The sequence below is a fragment of the Ambystoma mexicanum genome, chromosome 1p, assembly GCF_040938575.1.
Source record: "Ambystoma mexicanum isolate Mex_15411 chromosome 1p, UKY_AmexF1_1, whole genome shotgun sequence".
NCBI classification, from domain to species: Eukaryota; Metazoa; Chordata; class Amphibia; order Caudata; family Ambystomatidae; genus Ambystoma; species Ambystoma mexicanum.
Genome location: NC_090921.1, coordinates 280,563,551 through 280,580,187, shown reverse-complemented (window position 1 = coordinate 280,580,187; position 16,637 = coordinate 280,563,551). Strand labels below are relative to the sequence as shown.

Here is a 16,637-nt window from a genome sequence, read left to right as displayed (position 1 = left end):
CTTGCAGTCAATGGGGTACATTACTAAAAATGGTCAGTGGCAGCAGAGTCTTTGCTCAAGGGTGAGTGATATTACACCAATCACAGGTGTTCTAGCCTCTCAAATTTTCAAGACTAAAATTAAAACATCAAAAACCTGACTCTCCATGAAGTGCAAGCACTGCTCAAAAACAAACAAGTGAAAGTTACATTAGTAATTGAAATATAAAGTCAGCAGAACTTGTCCCTGTGATAATCCAGATAGGTATTTAACTTCATGTAGTGCTTCATAAATGAACATCGGCCAAGATCTAGGTACTGTGATGATTATACCTCAGTCGATAGCTCTGCCGGTTGAGCACTCATTGCTGCTATCTGTGAGTGATCTGTAGGTTGCAGGTTTGAATCCCGGCAAGTCCAACTCGGCTTTTCATTCTTTCGAGGTTGATAAAGGAGTACCGACTTTGGTTTGGCGATAATTGTGATAAATATGTTCTATGTACAGTGCTTTGCCAAAAGCGCTATATAAATAACCATTTGACCGTTAGATTAGATATAAAATTTAGCATGGAGTCCTTGCCTTTCTGCACTGTTGTATCATAACATTGGCATACCATTAGGTAGTAATAGGTCCAGAAAATTAGGACTTTCATTAAACATCAAAAGACAATTCTACTATCGAACCTCAAAACACACAATACAATTAATTTTTGCTTTACTATGTAATTGGCTAGGTTTTTGTGATTTCAACATTTAAATATATACAGGAGAGATCAAATGGCCAGACCTTAGAGAAATAATGAAAGGTGTATAATGTCACAATACAGAAAGCTGCCGTACAGTAATGATTTTCATACAGTTTGTGCATGCGTCGGCTGGATGTTACATAAATTTTACTCTTGCAAAGGAGAAAAGTCATTTTTACTCTCTTAAAATCACAAGTTTAAAAACGGGGAGTAAAATACTCCCACCTCAAAATATTTTCTGGAGCACTGGTTTTGGGGGTATGATGATGCGTACCCACGGGTGGCAAGTTTCTGGTCGTGGTCCCATCTCTCTACCCCTAAAAGAGGACCACCACCCAAATGCAGTTTATTTAATTTCCCCTTTTCAAAAAAAGTGCCCTTTAAAAGTTTTTGGAGAAAGCACAAACCGCACACTCAGATTAATAGAGAGCTGTATAATCATAACACGACTTATATAGAGAAAAGCAATACTAAGATTCTCGTATTTTGTGTGCGAGTATGACCGACTGTCACTGACTGACTTCACTGTGAGGGGTTGAGCAGTGCACCCAGGCCTGTGTAATCCAGTCCTCCTCTCCTCGGCTGGGCCTGGGTCAGACGCAGGCTGGCAGTGCTTAGTGGGACAATGCTTCAGCAGCCAGGCAGCTCTGGCCACTCGCTCGGTGATGATTGGCTGCAAGTGCAACTTGCAGGCAGGCAGTACTGACACGCACAACAAACCTGCTTTTTCCTTTGGTCGGACACAGAGAGCAGCAGTCCGGTCCACCTGCTCCCTCTGGCTCGATGTCCTGCTGTGTGTCTTGCGCTGCCTTTTGCGGGGTGTGAACCACACCCAGGCCAGCAAGGCTCACACCATCATGCGCACCTTTCAGCAAACTTGATTCTCAGTGAAAAAAGGAAATCACAGCACAAGAAAGGCAGCGGCACGAGCTCACAGCTCAGCCTCAGGCCCTCAGCTCAGACACACTCACGATCGCCCCACCCACACCCTCCGCTCACCCGCCTCCCAGAACAATGTGTTGCACTTGCAACAAGCAACTTGCTAATGCAATGTGTATAGACGAGTACAGGCGGCCTCCTGACTGGCACCACGCCGGCGCTGGCGGATGGCTTGGCTTGGGGGAAATGGCCAGGCCAGCATGCCTACTCTCTAATGTGATGCATTCATCAAAGCAAGGTAACGCTTTAGGCGTTACCTTACTTTGATGAATGCGTGCATCCGCTGTGCGTGCCGCGAGGTTCGATCTTGGGTGCTGTCCTTGATCACTTCAGCAGGATGTAGAGTGAAATTTTCATTCTTAAGTAATTATTGGACCTGCTTCATTCTGTCTTTAAAGGTCTCACAATCTGAAAGTGACTGACCTAACTTGTACTTGTCGTTGCGAACATGGAGTGGAGAGAAGTCCTGTTCCTTTCAAAAAACCCTGAAAGGAAAATAAAAGTTTGTATTTGTGGTAATGACTTGCTGGAGCAGAACTCGCTAGTGTCCGGCCGACTGGCAGTAAATCACGGGGAATAACCTGACGCTTAGGTAACGGACAGCTCGACAAGGAATTTGCTGCTGACTGAGCAGGCCACAGCCAGCAGGCAAGCAAAGTTACTTAAAGTAACGTAAGCTACATAAATATTGTAACCACAAAACCGGCCCTTGGTGGTGGCTTATGAAACCGACCGAATGACTGATAGCCCCAGTCTGACACTGCTAGGCCCTTAGACAAGACCAGGGTTATAAAGGCTATCTCAATACTATGAGTCCCAAGTTAATGCGTTCTCTATTCCTCAAAGCTCGCTTTGACATTCTATCTATTAAATCAAAATGGAATGCAAGTGTGAGCCCAAATTGTCCTTTTTTTGTCCAGGGAAGAGGGAAGATCGAATTCACTTCATGTTCTTCTGTCCCATGTAGAAGGATATTCAAAACATGTAATTAAGACACATTTTTCTTCAACTGCAAGTCTCAACCGTGAATGGGGGCCTTGCATTTTAAGTGCTAAGGTTTCTTTTGCTACCTTTACGGTTGGTTGGTATTTGATTCGGGCTTGGTTCAGGAGAACAAAGAGGAGTAATCTTCTCCCGTAAAAACAATATTTGTGTTAAACGGTGCCTCTAAACTAGTCACGAAGGCCGCTGGGCTAGAGAAGCATGCCCTGGCCCGGTTCTATAAGCATTTCCTCTATGGGATGTTTTATCTCCCAATGAATATGTAAAATATACCTACAGCATGCACTAAAGCATTTTTGTTTGACATGGGTTCTAACTGTGTTTTTTAATGGGCACTGTTAGCTAGTTTTATAACCTATTTCGTATGTTGTCTGTGTAAATTATGCTATATGCATCATGCATATTTTTGTAAATTGATTGTATTTGACCCTATAATCTAGATGTTTGGCTTTTATGGTAAATTCTTATTATCACAAAAAAGTGATCGATGATGATGATGCCAAAGTTGTATCAAAGTGGACAGTCTTCAGTAAATGGGGTGTGATCTAGGAGGTTGCATCCTTGGCTAAATATGAACATATAAGCACCACTTTAAACTGTACATAATGGAACGCCACTAAGCTGCAGAAGAAATGAAGCAGGCACTATAGACATGGTACTTATGAAGTCAATGATTTACCTTGGGAGTAGGTTCCTAATCCGTTATGGAATCACGCCTGTACATTACATTAAGCAGGACTGTTGGCAAACTAATAGGTTAACTAATGGAAATGGCATAATGGATACTGGATTTAGCAAATGAGTTACAAGAGTATGTAACCCTTTCAAACCACTCTGTAAAATTACTGATCGAGGTTGCTTCGGTGGTTCCTCAGCATGGCATTTTCACACCTACTCATGGTAACACCACCCACTACAATCCAGTGATACCATGGCAATATTTGCCGGCGTAAATCCTTAAGGGTCTATGCAACCTGGTTGGGGGAATCTTGAACTTATTATCTGTTAAACCTTATTGTGCCATCAGGCAAGTGACAATGAACACAACCGCCGGCTAAAGAGAAGGTTCCCTAGCAAAGACGTGCTGCAATGGAAGATTAAATAAACTGTAATCTGTGGGGTGTATTTTATTTTTATTGGATCGGGTTTCATAAAACAAAAAAAAGTTTGCTGTCCATTTATGTTTAGACCAGAAATACAATAAAAACATAAGATTCATCACTCACCAAAGTCCCAGAAAACTGCCCATCTCTACAACATAATAACGTATTATTTACAAGGCTAGAGGAAACATCTTTTTTCTTTTTAAATGGGATGCATTTCACAAACTTTATGGATGAATATCTTGGGAATTTGGGTCATGTTATCAATCTGATAACTGTTACATCTATCTCCCTTCCCATCCCCTGTTACTGTCAAACCCAAAATGTATTTCTTGATTGAGAGAGATAGAGATAGAGATATATATCAACACCGGGAGTAACATTGAAGTATTTCAGAGCCTCGTTATAGAGGACTTAAAAAGTTTACGCAGAAGATCCAAAAATCAAACACCTAAAGATAACCTGACAGTCAATGAAAGAAAAGCACTGAAAGATCTTCAGGAACTTAAGAACTGTATTATAAAACCTTCAGATAAGGGGCGTAACATAGTCCTACAAAACAGAAATGAATATATTAAGGAGGCGTACAGACAACTCAATGATACCAACTGTTATGCGAGACTGAAAGCTAATCCCATGAAAGAAGTAGAACAGACGGTGAAATCTTTTCTTGAGAAATATGAAAAAATTGGCATTATATCAGAAGAAACTTCCAGATTTATGTGGATTAGTAATGCCATAACACCAACTATATACTTTTTACCAAAAATCCATAAGAATTTGAAGAAACCACCGGGGAGACCCATAGTTTGCCTAATAGGCTCAGCATTGGGGAGTGTGTCCAAATAGATCGATGAGGCATTGTTTCCCTTTGTTTCTGTACTTACCTCATACATAAAAGACGCTACAGACTTTTTGTGCAGAATAGATGATATCCCCTGGGAAGCAGAATATCTAATGGCAACGATGGATGTTGTTTCTTTATACACATCCATTGGACATGAGGATGGCAAAAAAGCATGTTTACATTATCTAAACACCACATCACTGAACTTTTTAGAACATACCAAAATGATGATGAAAATGATCGACCTATGCCTTACAAATAACGTCTTCCTTTTTAATGACGAGTATTTTAAGCATGTACAGGGGACCGCAATGGGAACTTTTGCACCTTTTTACGCCAATCTGATGATGGGTTCATGGGAAGAGCTAGACGCATGGTCAGATATCAATCATGAATATACACAGAATGTGGTTTTGTGGCTCAGATACATTGATGATTTATTCATCATCTGGGACTACAAGGGCTGGTTGGAGTATGTGAAAACATTGAATCAAAACTCTAAAAACCTAAGATTCACCGAAACTCACAGTTGGACATTTATTACCTTTCTAGAGGTGAACATCAGAATCGTCAACGACAAAATAACCTGCGAACTGCACAGGAAAACGATTGGCTCTAACACACCACTACATGCATTCAGTGGACACCCCAAAAATTTGATTTGGAGTGTCCCCTATGGTGATTTCGTGAGACTAAGAAGGAACACCGCCACCCTAGAGTCTTACGATCAAGAGAGCAGGATAACGGCCGCAGGTTTTAAACGGCAGATGTATCCTAAAAAAGTTATCGAGAGAGCCTTCCTCAAAGCCAGACTAATAGAGAGACAGATTTTATTGGCTGGCAATCACAAGAAAGAAAAATCAGAGGGGAAAAACAGTACACGGTTCATACTCACGTTTGACAGCCAAGCACAAACAATTAAACACATCCTGCAAAAACACTGGCATATTCTGTTAGCTGACCCAGATTTGGCCAATAGCCTCAAAGGTCACCCAGAGATCAGTTTTAGGAGAAACAAATCCTTTACATGCTGGTCCAAAGTTTTATGGCCAAAGAAGAAGAGAAGACACAAATAAACTGGCTAATGACAAAAAAGAAAGGCTTTCACAAGTGCACACGTTTTAACATTTGTAAGTACGCAATCAACTGTGGAACATTTACACATCTGGTGACAGGAAACAGAGTGACGATCCCACAGTGGATCACTTGCGAAACTGATCATGTGGTATATGCCCTCACCTGTGCATGCCAGAAATGGTATATTGGCAGCACGAAGTGCAAGTTGAAAATCTGCATACAACAGCATGTGCGTGCCATCCTGCATAATGATGCAAACTATCCAATGGCAAAACACTTTTATGAATACCACAATAACGAAATAGACAGTTTCAGATTCTTTGGCATATACAAAATAGAAATGGGCCCGAGAGGAGGCGACAAGGAGAAGCTGCTCAAGCAAAAAGAAACTCGGTGTATACTTGACTTCAAAAGTGAACAGCCCAACGGGTATAACATTGACGAAGAGTTGTACACTTTTCTGGGTTGCTAAAAAACGCTGATGTTCCCTGTCCATTAATGAATATTGATAAAATTCTAGACAGTAACCATGTATGTCCATGAAATAAGTTTCAGCCTACCCACCGTTGGTCTTTGATGTTGATCTGTCAATCGAAAGTAGTGGACAAAGGCAACATTTCTGATCTCGATTAATGACAAATAATTGGTTGTTTCAATGTTCAAATTTATATGTTTAATGGGTTATTAGTGTTTGTTTTTAGTACACTTTTGTGAATGAAGTATAAATTCAACAAAACTCTTATGAGGGTTAGATGGAAAAAGATCAGGGGTAGGATGTCACAATCATATCTAAATGTGGTGTAGACCTACACATGGTAGTTAATTGTGACTAATAGTGATAAAATGCTTTCTTTTTTTTTTTTTTTTAAACTGTGCTGTGAAAAGTCGATGTAGTAAATCTTGATATGATGGGGCTTATGCTTCTTGATTACAGCAATGGTGGTGGCTCTTGGGGAGGAGGGATGGCAATAGCTGATGTCATTTTAAGATAAATATCAGTTTTGCTAAAAGTATGTACTGTGTACTAGATTGATAATGGCGTTTTTTGATTTTACTTGTAACCATAATGTCCTTTTATTAACGTTTTTTACTGAATTTCATAGGTTTTTATTAGTGCAACTTAACCATAACGTCGCTTTAACAAAGTTTTTTCATTGAATATATATATTTGTGAAAGTGTGTTTGTATGCTCGTGGTTGGCCCCAGCCCCACAACAATTGGAAGGCTGGAATTTTGGCCCACGGTCAGCATACCAGTCTCGGGTGTACTGGCTATAATGCAATTTGGCCAACCCCACCCATTCGCCCTGCACAGGGTGGGATCCGGCCCTGTATTATCAGTATAGGAGATTTCAGGAGATTCACGATTTTGCGATTTTTAAAAAATAGGAAGTTATGACCCAATAAAACATACACATGGCTATAGCAGACCCCCACGTGCATGTCAGCTACAGACCCGTAAAACACTAGGTGGTACTGCTAGTAACTTAATAAAGTTCACAGATTTAAAAAAAAAAATTTGCCAACATAGTGAATCAAAGCAACAAAGCAGAATCACCAGCAGACCCTTCCGCACCAGAGAACTACAGGATTATCCTCACCCACGAGACGTCTGAAGAATACTTCCAGAATCTTTTTAACCACTCACTGGCAACAGGAACTATTGCACAAAGTTTCAAAGTGGCATACTTTAACCCACTCCTCAAAGACCCCCAGAACACTTAACCAACTACCGACTTCATCTCAAACATACCATACTCATCGAAAAACTACTAGAAAAGTAGGTATATGAACAAATCCTGGAACATGTAGAAAGAAAGCAGATACTAGACCACGCACTAGTCGGTTTCAGACCCATTAGAGGAACAGAAGCCACGCTACTATCCATCTGGAACAAACTCAAAACGAATGCAGACTCCAACATCACCTCAGCACTAATACTACTAGACATAGCAGCCGCCGTTGACAGTCAACCACAAAACCCTCATCTAAAGACTCAAGAAATGGGAATCAACAACATGGCCTTGCTATGGCTAAAGTAATTTCTAACAGAAATAACGGAAAAAACCTGAATACCCCCCTTCAAGTCTGCACCACGCACACCCAAATTTGGAGCTGCACAAGGTTCATCACTCTTTCCACTGCTGTTAAACATCTACATGACTAACTTTACCTCATTAAAAGACATCGAATCACCTGCTACAATTAAGCCGATGACACATAAATCTATAAAAATCAACACTAGTGGAGAATCAGACCAAACAATCATCAAATACCTCACACAAATAAATGAATGGATCAGCACCAGCAGCGTTAAACTCAAACCGGACAAAACAGAAATCATGATCAAGCCCAACAACCCTTTGAAGCAACATCACATTCTATGGCCTAGCGAAATGGAAAACCGACGAATTTCCAAAGCAATTAAAAATGTCAGAATATTAATGAACGACAACTTAAAACTCGTGCCTTAAGTCAATGCAGTAGTAAAGGATTGATTCTTCCCCCTACACACAAACAGATACTACCTTTCCTCATCTTCCCACACAGAACATTTGCTGTATTCTCCCTCATCATGTCAAGAATAGACTATGCCAACTGCATATACTTTGGAATATCAGACTATCTCAGCAAAAAAACTACAGCAAACACTGAACGCATTGCAAGACTCCTCTAACTCACTAAGAGAGAACACATCACACCAACACTGAGAACCCTACACTGGCTACCAGTCAGAAAATTGACTTACGTCAAACCCCTCCACAGAGTAATCCAAGGCCAAGAAGTGTAATTCATACAGGAAGAAATCTCCATCCTCAAATCAAATAAACCCTGACATCCAGCAGTGGCATCCGCCTCGAACCAAAGCAATATGCAAAACTCAAATTTGGTAAATCTACTTTCTCCTTCGTCCCAGCGAAACTTCGAAACTCAGTCTCCAAGAACACCTCAAATTCAGAAAACTTCAGAGCCTGGCCTCTTACCTCACCAAACTAAACAGGAAACACTATCGAAGAGAAGCACCGAACCACGACAAAAGAAGAGAGCCCGCAAACCAAAACCACCAAAACCTAATCTGGGATGGTCAAACGAAGGGAAACCATATTAACGCCAACAACCAAACAAGGAATGGAGCCCAACAAAATCAAAGTAACCCAAAAGAAAGCACAAACCTCTCTAAACACTAACCTTACTAAAGCTTTCAATTTTCCTATTACTCACCCTCAACCACCAATTAAAACACACTCATAGCTCTACAACAGCATGATCTTGAGATGACTACACAGCCCCTCCAACACCAAACTCAACCCAACACACTAAACCTACACAGAAAACTACACCAGAGACTCACAAAACAACCCCATACAGATTTGCACACCTAAACAACAGCAACCTCATACCAATCAAAAGCAAACACAGTGACCGATTTTGGCATTCCATGTCTTGTAATAAGTTCCACTAATGGAATTTCCCTTATGTTATCTGTGACTCTTTACTTGGGACGCACAATTCGGGTGGCATGTGTAAATCGGTTACCTCAGTCTTGAAAAAGATCCAGGAGGGTTGAAACATGAGTTGGGTATAGAATTAAAATTGGTTGATTTGAATAATTCGTGTTTGGCTAGTATCTGGAATCTTGACAAGTAATTATTCACCCAGCGCAACTGTGACAAGGGTTTTCCCACTCTGTTTGATGAAACAGACACTGAGGACGGAAGGGCACCATCTGATCCTTTAACTCCCACGCACACTGCAGGGTGCTGATATTACACAATTGATCAGCACGGTAGATCCCAGGTTCTAGTGCCCCAACTTGCCATTTGAAACTCTATTGAATAACTTATCTACCAAACTGATACATCCAGATGACAAATTCTGGATTGTGACCATGGAAAAACAATATTCACTTTCTCACTTTTCACTGACCTTTCCAGGTTTCCCTGAACTTAGATATTCCCTGTACATCATTAAATTACTGCCAACTGTGCCTCATATTTATAGTGCAATCCCTTTTTTTTGCTACGTCCCTGGACCTTACACAAGCACCTCACTTTGTGTTTGCCTACCTTCAGTGGTCTCATCCATAGACAGGAACACAGGGTCAGAGGGAAGAGCCCCATGGATATCCTCCAGGATCTGCTCGATTGTAGGCGGCTCAGGACGTGTCGGGAGAACCACACGTTTCTTGGCTTTGGAGGTCATACCTGGATTCAATCATTGGTGTTCAACACTAGTAAGTGATAAAAAGAAATAAGCATGAACTCGTCTGCTCCGCATGTCCCAAAACCAAAGGGTGCCAAACACATACAAAGATCATTTAGCACGCTCTTGGTGTGGCATTAAGAGGCATCTGTGACAGCAATGACAGGTTTAGTTTGATCTCTATTTGAGTTGAGTGTAACATGTGCCTTTGTTCACAGCTGGCTTACATCCAGGCTTAAGACAATTCTACCCATAGGCCAATCGGGGCAAACACAGGAAATTGCTCTCTGCAAACATAGGTAGGGCAGCCGGCCACCCCATCACACATTGCCAGCCTACCACATCTCACCTCCAAAGTAGGACATTTCTACTTACAGTGACTATTTTACATAGTTGCAAAAATCAGAGAGGGCCTCAATTGAGATGAGAACACAAAAAACCTTTTGTGAGCAGGGTCAGCAAAATCAGCCACTGCTTGGGTTGTTAATTATATTGTTTCATTTATTTGAGATCTGGTGTTTTGACCAGAAACATATACGGACACATACAGTAAGCAGGGAAATCATATGAGTAGATACAAGAAATTAACAATGGTACGCCTAGTTTACGAGTTGAGGTAGGACAACCTGGACACATTACAAACAAACAGGGGAATAAGTGGAGAACTGTTAAGATGGATTTCTAAACTCTGACCTGGTGGGCAGAGGTTTAGGAGGCCACCCTAGTTTTAATGAAACAGGGGAACCTTCTGGACAAGCCAGACCAATCTAGGTAGCTTGTCAGGCGGTCAAGAGTAAGTGTCAGGAGGGGTGAGAGTGATCAGAAGCCCACAATGAGCACACACAGTAACAAACCACAAATTACTCTTAGACAAGTGTATATACAGAATATCAATACATTTATTGTTGGCCGAACCAATAAACACAAGTAAACTTCAGTTACATAAAACAATACCACACATATCTTATACTAATTACATTTCCTAATGCGACAAATGGAGTAAAACACAGTCACAACCTGTAAGGAAAAGGGTGTGTTAACACAATATGAGCATTAGGCAATTCTTCGGCGTCGTTCCCTAACTTTCGAGGCCAACCCTAAGATGTGGGGAGCCTTGTGCTCAACAGTACACTTATGCGTAAAAAAACCTTATTGCGCAAGTCAAACAAAAAGTGGGTGTTCTTGGGAGGGCTGTAGCGAGTCAGAAAGGGTCTTGAGGTGATTTGGTCCCCATTATTCAAGCAGGGTCTGCCCTTGGCGACAGAGCAGTTTTCAAAAGGTGGGAATAGCTAGAGAGCGCAGACTAGCCCAGCTAAAAGCAAATACCTTTTCAAGCTATTTGTGCGTAAAAAGGGATCGGCTGTGCCAGGGGCCCACCGGTAAGTGATGCAAGTACTTGCCGACTCTCGGCACAGTCCGGACCAAACATTGCTAGTTTAGTCGAGATCGCTAGTAGCTTCGAGTCCTGCAGTTTCGCGGCGCTGGCTCCCAGCGGCTGCAGGATAGAACGATCAGGATAGACAGTTGCCTTTTTCTCAGCTAGGAGGTATGAAGGGAAATTCCGGTGCAACAGGCTTCAGGGCACAGGAGAGCAGAACATCAAGGGACCTATAGCGACCGTCACGACCAGGTAGTGATGCGGGAATCACAGATGTGAGCAGCGTAATGCACTCTCCTAATTCAGGACCCAGGAAATTTGGCGGAGAGGGCACAGGACCACAGGCAAGCAATGTCCAAGTCTCGGGTTTCAACTCGAGACGGCAGCGGATCTGTGGGATACCCAGAGGTAGAGCTGGACAGTTAGCTGGATGACCCAGGAACACTTCCGAACGGGCTCTTTCGGAGGATAAGCAAGGGCTGCCGGGAGTAGTTGTTCCCAATACTCCAATGGGCGAAGCGTCCTGGCAGGCCTTCTTGATCGATGAAGATAACAGTGGTCCGACGGGACAACAGAGAGCAAAGGGTGCCAAACCATCTACTGCGTATCAGGCGGTTTCGCAAGTCCATTTCTTTGTTGCAGGATACTTGGCTCCTTATGTAGTTCAGGGAGAACTCAGGTGATCGACCTGGAATGGCTACAGAGCCCTTTCTCTTATCCAAGATTAGCCTTGCGCCAAAATCAAGGACTTGAAGATCTGCTCTCATACAGGCATCCCAGTCGTGGACCAATCATGGCCCACAGTGGTCTCAGTCATCCAGGCACTCAAGACATCCTGGTACCAGTAGTGTGGATTGGGAACAGACAGTCCCAAACCGCTTCCTGGGCACACACACGGGACATGCAGAATCCAGAGAAAGATCAGTTTTCATGGGAGGCTGCATGCCCAAATAAGGAAAACCCAGGTTACTCGACCTAGGTGAAGGCAAGGGACAAAATGGCCATAGGACAGAACCAAAGACTTTGCAGCTCAGCCATTTTCGGTCCTGGCCACAGTCTTCATCCAAACGTGGTAAATGCGATGTGAATCAGTAAAAAGAAGTAAAACATTTATAAAAAGTAAATGCGGCCACCATTTTGTCCCAGGCACACTTGTACTTTCACCAAAAAAATCCTTTGAGGGTGTCTAGGGTCATAAAACAAAGGACCCCAGCGCACGGTACTGCAAGGTACATTGTGCACTGTTAAAAAGTTACCAAGCAATGCCAACATAGTCAAAGACTAAGGAAAACATAGTTTCCCAGTACTGATAGTCTGAAGGACGTATCAGTTTCCCTATAACAAGTGAGCAAAAGCCCAGGTGAGCGCAGCTAAAGGCTGTGCTCCTCTGGCAAAAAGTCAGGGTAGGATAGCCACACAAAGCAACATTTTTGGGGAGTCCACAAATGGATGGAAAATTACACATTGGTGAAATATTTCTTACCAAGAACATACAGGAAGGTGATGGTTGTAAATGCGAAGGCTGGAGGGGCATTGAGGGATGAAAATATGACAGCTTAGTGATGATATCCTATCAAATAGGAGATGGAGTTTAAATGCGGAGTCGACTGATTCGACTGCATAGATGGTGGGGTTTTCAATTTCAGGGGGAAGAAAGCAACAGTGAAAGCAGGCGGGAAGGACCAAGGAGCAGAAACACACAACACCTTGCTGCCACACCATAGAGACAGACGGTGCAAAAAGTAAGCACAAGACTTCTGTCCGAGAAGAAGGAGGAGGAACATGAAGGTGTAATTTAGGCATGGAGAAGACAAAGAGGATGATATTCGGGAGGCTCCGTTACCCATGGGCTACATGCTTGGCAGTTAACACATACTAGAGAACAGCGCATTCCCGATTCATAAAGTTCAGCTAAACAATATGTGCCTCTTGGCTTTCATATGAGAGAAACAACACTACAGTAGCAAAGAGGGTGTTATTTAGTCAATCCCAACCATCCACAGTAGACAGAAGCAGTTTAGAAGACACCACTAAGCAGGCAGAAACCCTATCATGCAAGATCTACATTACTGCCCCCATATTCGTGGCAACTCGCAAGAGTCCCATTCCATAGAAACAGTGGCATGCTGTTCAAGAATTACTTGGAAGTGCGAAGGGGTACAGACTATGCCCCAAGCAGAAAAAAAGGTGATGCTGCTCAATGCACTAAAGGGGGAAGGTCAGAGGAGATTTACTGCCAAATACATTTTTTTAAAGAAGGCAAAAAGAAGGTAGTGCAAGCTCTTTAAAGACAAGAAACGCCTCATACTACCATTGCAAAAGATTTCAAGTTGCAAGCAACTAGACAGATGGGAAAAGTCTCATACCGCCCCTAATTCTCCACATGTGCGCACCACACCATTTCTTACTCGCCAACAGTCATTTATCATTCAGGAATGGCTAGTGGAAATTGATGCCCAATACTTTTCCAGGACCAAAAGCGCACAAGTCAGCAGAGGATTAGATGGCAAGTCTCTGCCAGATTTGAGGCTTGCAATTTTAAAGTCCAGACTGATGTAATCACTAGACACACGCGAGTTTATTACAAGCTATTGGTAATATGGACGAACTCCAAGTGAAGTCTGATGACAACAGAATGATGTCAAAAAGAAGATGTATGAACCTATGCTGAAACAATATGAAAATACTTAAGACTGACAATATAACTGAAGTACGAAGAGAAACATACCGAAGAACGAAGTAATCGTGAATATAAGATGAAGTAACATGCTGACCAATAATTCTGAATAAGCTCTAATGAAAGGTAGAAAAGGTACATAGACATCGACAAGGCATGCCAGTAATACTATCCCTAGTGTGACGTCCACTGTACCCATGGTCCTTCACGTGTCGATGTCCCTCAGATTGTTTTGTTTCTGACATGAGGTTGCATGAAGTGTAGCACGAGTACAGATGTAATAAAGCAGATAGGAGTAGATAAAGCCAGAAACAATCTATGCACCTTTTACTCCACAGGTGAGGAAGGGTGGGCGCATGTGAATCTAAGCGCATTTAAGCATCAGAAATACAATTACGGTGAGTAATGCATCCCTTCTGAGACTTGTGGATCTGCTTAGATCACATTTATTTGTTTATTTATTCACATGCTATGCATAGATTATGAAGCAGTGTCTGGAGAAGGTGGTGGGTTGTGAAAAGGTACAGCAGCAAATAGATGTTTTAGTACTGATTGTCCCACCTGCGAATCTTCTTTAGAATGTGTGTCAATGCAGTAATCCTGACTAAACGTATGTATAGAACTCCATTGAGCTGCTTTGCAAATGGGGTCCAGCGGGATGTTTGCAATAAAGGCCGAAGTAGCTCTTGTACCCCAGGTAGAGTGAGCTCCTGGTGTGAAAGGCAGAGGTTTGTTTGATAGAGAGTAGCAGAACTGTATGCATTTCACTATCCATCTGGAGATGGCATTTTTTGAAAAGTGCCACATAATTTTTCTTTTGAGATCTTTTCCGGTCTCATCTTCAGTCAGTGTTTCCTGGTCTTCATTCGACTTTATCATATTTTCTGAGTCAACTTCTTCATCAATTGAGTAAGTCGATAAATCACATAAGTCTATTGAATTATTATCCACCTCTTCATCTTCGGATATTGTTTCTTCACGAGAATGTTTTGTTGCCAATTGTTGGGTTTTCACTATTTCCTTGGGTAACATTAGGAGAGGATTCAACTCTTTGCCTGGATTCTTGCTTTGCACAGTTGATTTACTGCTTTTAGCCCATTCCACTCAAGGGGGAGTTGTCAGATCTCGTATGAATTTTTTTAGACTCAGCAGACAATTCGGGGCGGATTGTGGGGAATGGTACCGTCCTCAAATGCCATGCATGGCTACATCAATCGGGTTTCAAGTTGGGGACCCAAGCCACCCATTTGAACATGTCTATCGAGCCCAACGCATTATTCGGTAAATTGGTTGAAAAGTGCAAAGGTGGAATATGATGCCATCTATTCCCTGGAAAAAACTCAAACCCTTTGTGCCGTGAGGAGGTTCTAATACACGCCGGTTTAGAGTAAGCGGTCCTCCACTACAACCAGGGCGTTCAGAGTTCGTCCTGGGGTTCCTCACAGAGGCAGTCCTCCCAACAACATTTTCAAAGGGGCCACAAAAGGTCCAGAAATAGAGGCCGATCCTCCTCAAGAGGAGGCTCCACCCCTCCTAAGCAATGACCATCCGATACAGGACCCCTCCCATGCCTCTCCAGTAGGAGGTTGTATGTCTCAATTTACCCACACATGGGAGGGAATCACATCAGACAAGTGAGTACTTTCAACTGTGGCTGGGGGGCTATTGCATAGAGCTAATACAAATACCAGCCAACCACCCGCCAAGACAAACTACGCAGGAAGAACAGTGCATCCTGCTAGAAGAGGTCAAGGCACTGCTGCTAAAGGACGCCATAGAAATCGTCCTGGCAAACCAGCTAAACAAAGGTATCTATTCAAAGTACTTCCTTGTGCCAAAAAGAGACCTAACAATGCGCTCTGTCCTAGACCTGCACCCTGGAAACCCCTATGTCAATCCACAAAAATGATGCGTGACAACGCTACAAGAAGTAATCCCACTGCTAAAACAGGGGGACTACATGGCAGCCTTGGACATGAAGGATGTATACTTTCATAGTTCAATGTTCCCAGCGCACAGAAGATTCCTGCTCTTCAAAATAGAGAATCAATACTACCAATTCAAGGTGCTACTCTTCGGCATAGCCTCCGCTCCAAGGGTGTTCACCAAGGTACTACCGGTAGTGGCTGCGAACCTACGCAGAGAATAAATCCCTGTGTACCCTTATCTGGACGACTGTCTGATAACCGGGGAATCCCATCAAAGTTGCAAGCAAGATACCCAAAAAACAAACAATCTGCTATTCCAATTGGGATTCTCAATCAACATGAAAAAAATCAAGTCTTGTTCCAACCAAAACCAAACCGTTATTAGGAGCTATCATAAAGGAGGCAAAAGGGCTAATTTTCCCATCAAACGAAATGGTGCAAAACATAATGCTGCAAATACCTCAGTGTCTAGGCGGTCGACAAAAAAACGGTATGCAAAGCAATGCGCTTGCTCGGGATGATGGCTTCATGCATTTACCTGGTTCTGCACACACGGTTGCGCATGCGCCCAATGCAAGAGTGGTTAGCAAAACAGTGGTCAGTGGGACGATCTAGTGGTGGTTCCGCTGGTTAGCGGTACGCTGGTGACAAAGGAAAATCTGTTGAAGGAAAACCTTTTCACAACCCTACAGTGCGTGCGATAGTTACAACAGATGCATCAATCACCAGGTGGGGAGCCCATTACCTTCACCATACGTCG

At 42.7% G+C, this 16,637-nt stretch overlaps 1 protein-coding gene across 1 annotated transcript in view; it reads right to left on the bottom strand.

The window, feature by feature from the left end:
* Positions 1-16,637, bottom strand: part of C1PH19orf25 (chromosome 1p C19orf25 homolog) — a 103,425-nt gene that overhangs the window by 22,374 nt on the left and 64,414 nt on the right. Inside the window, exon 2 of the mRNA XM_069646722.1 lies at positions 9,759-9,922. Within this exon, the coding sequence (XP_069502823.1) occupies positions 9,759-9,894 (136 nt within the window). The 5' untranslated portion in view covers positions 9,895-9,922. The remainder of the gene's footprint in view (positions 1-9,758; positions 9,923-16,637) is intronic.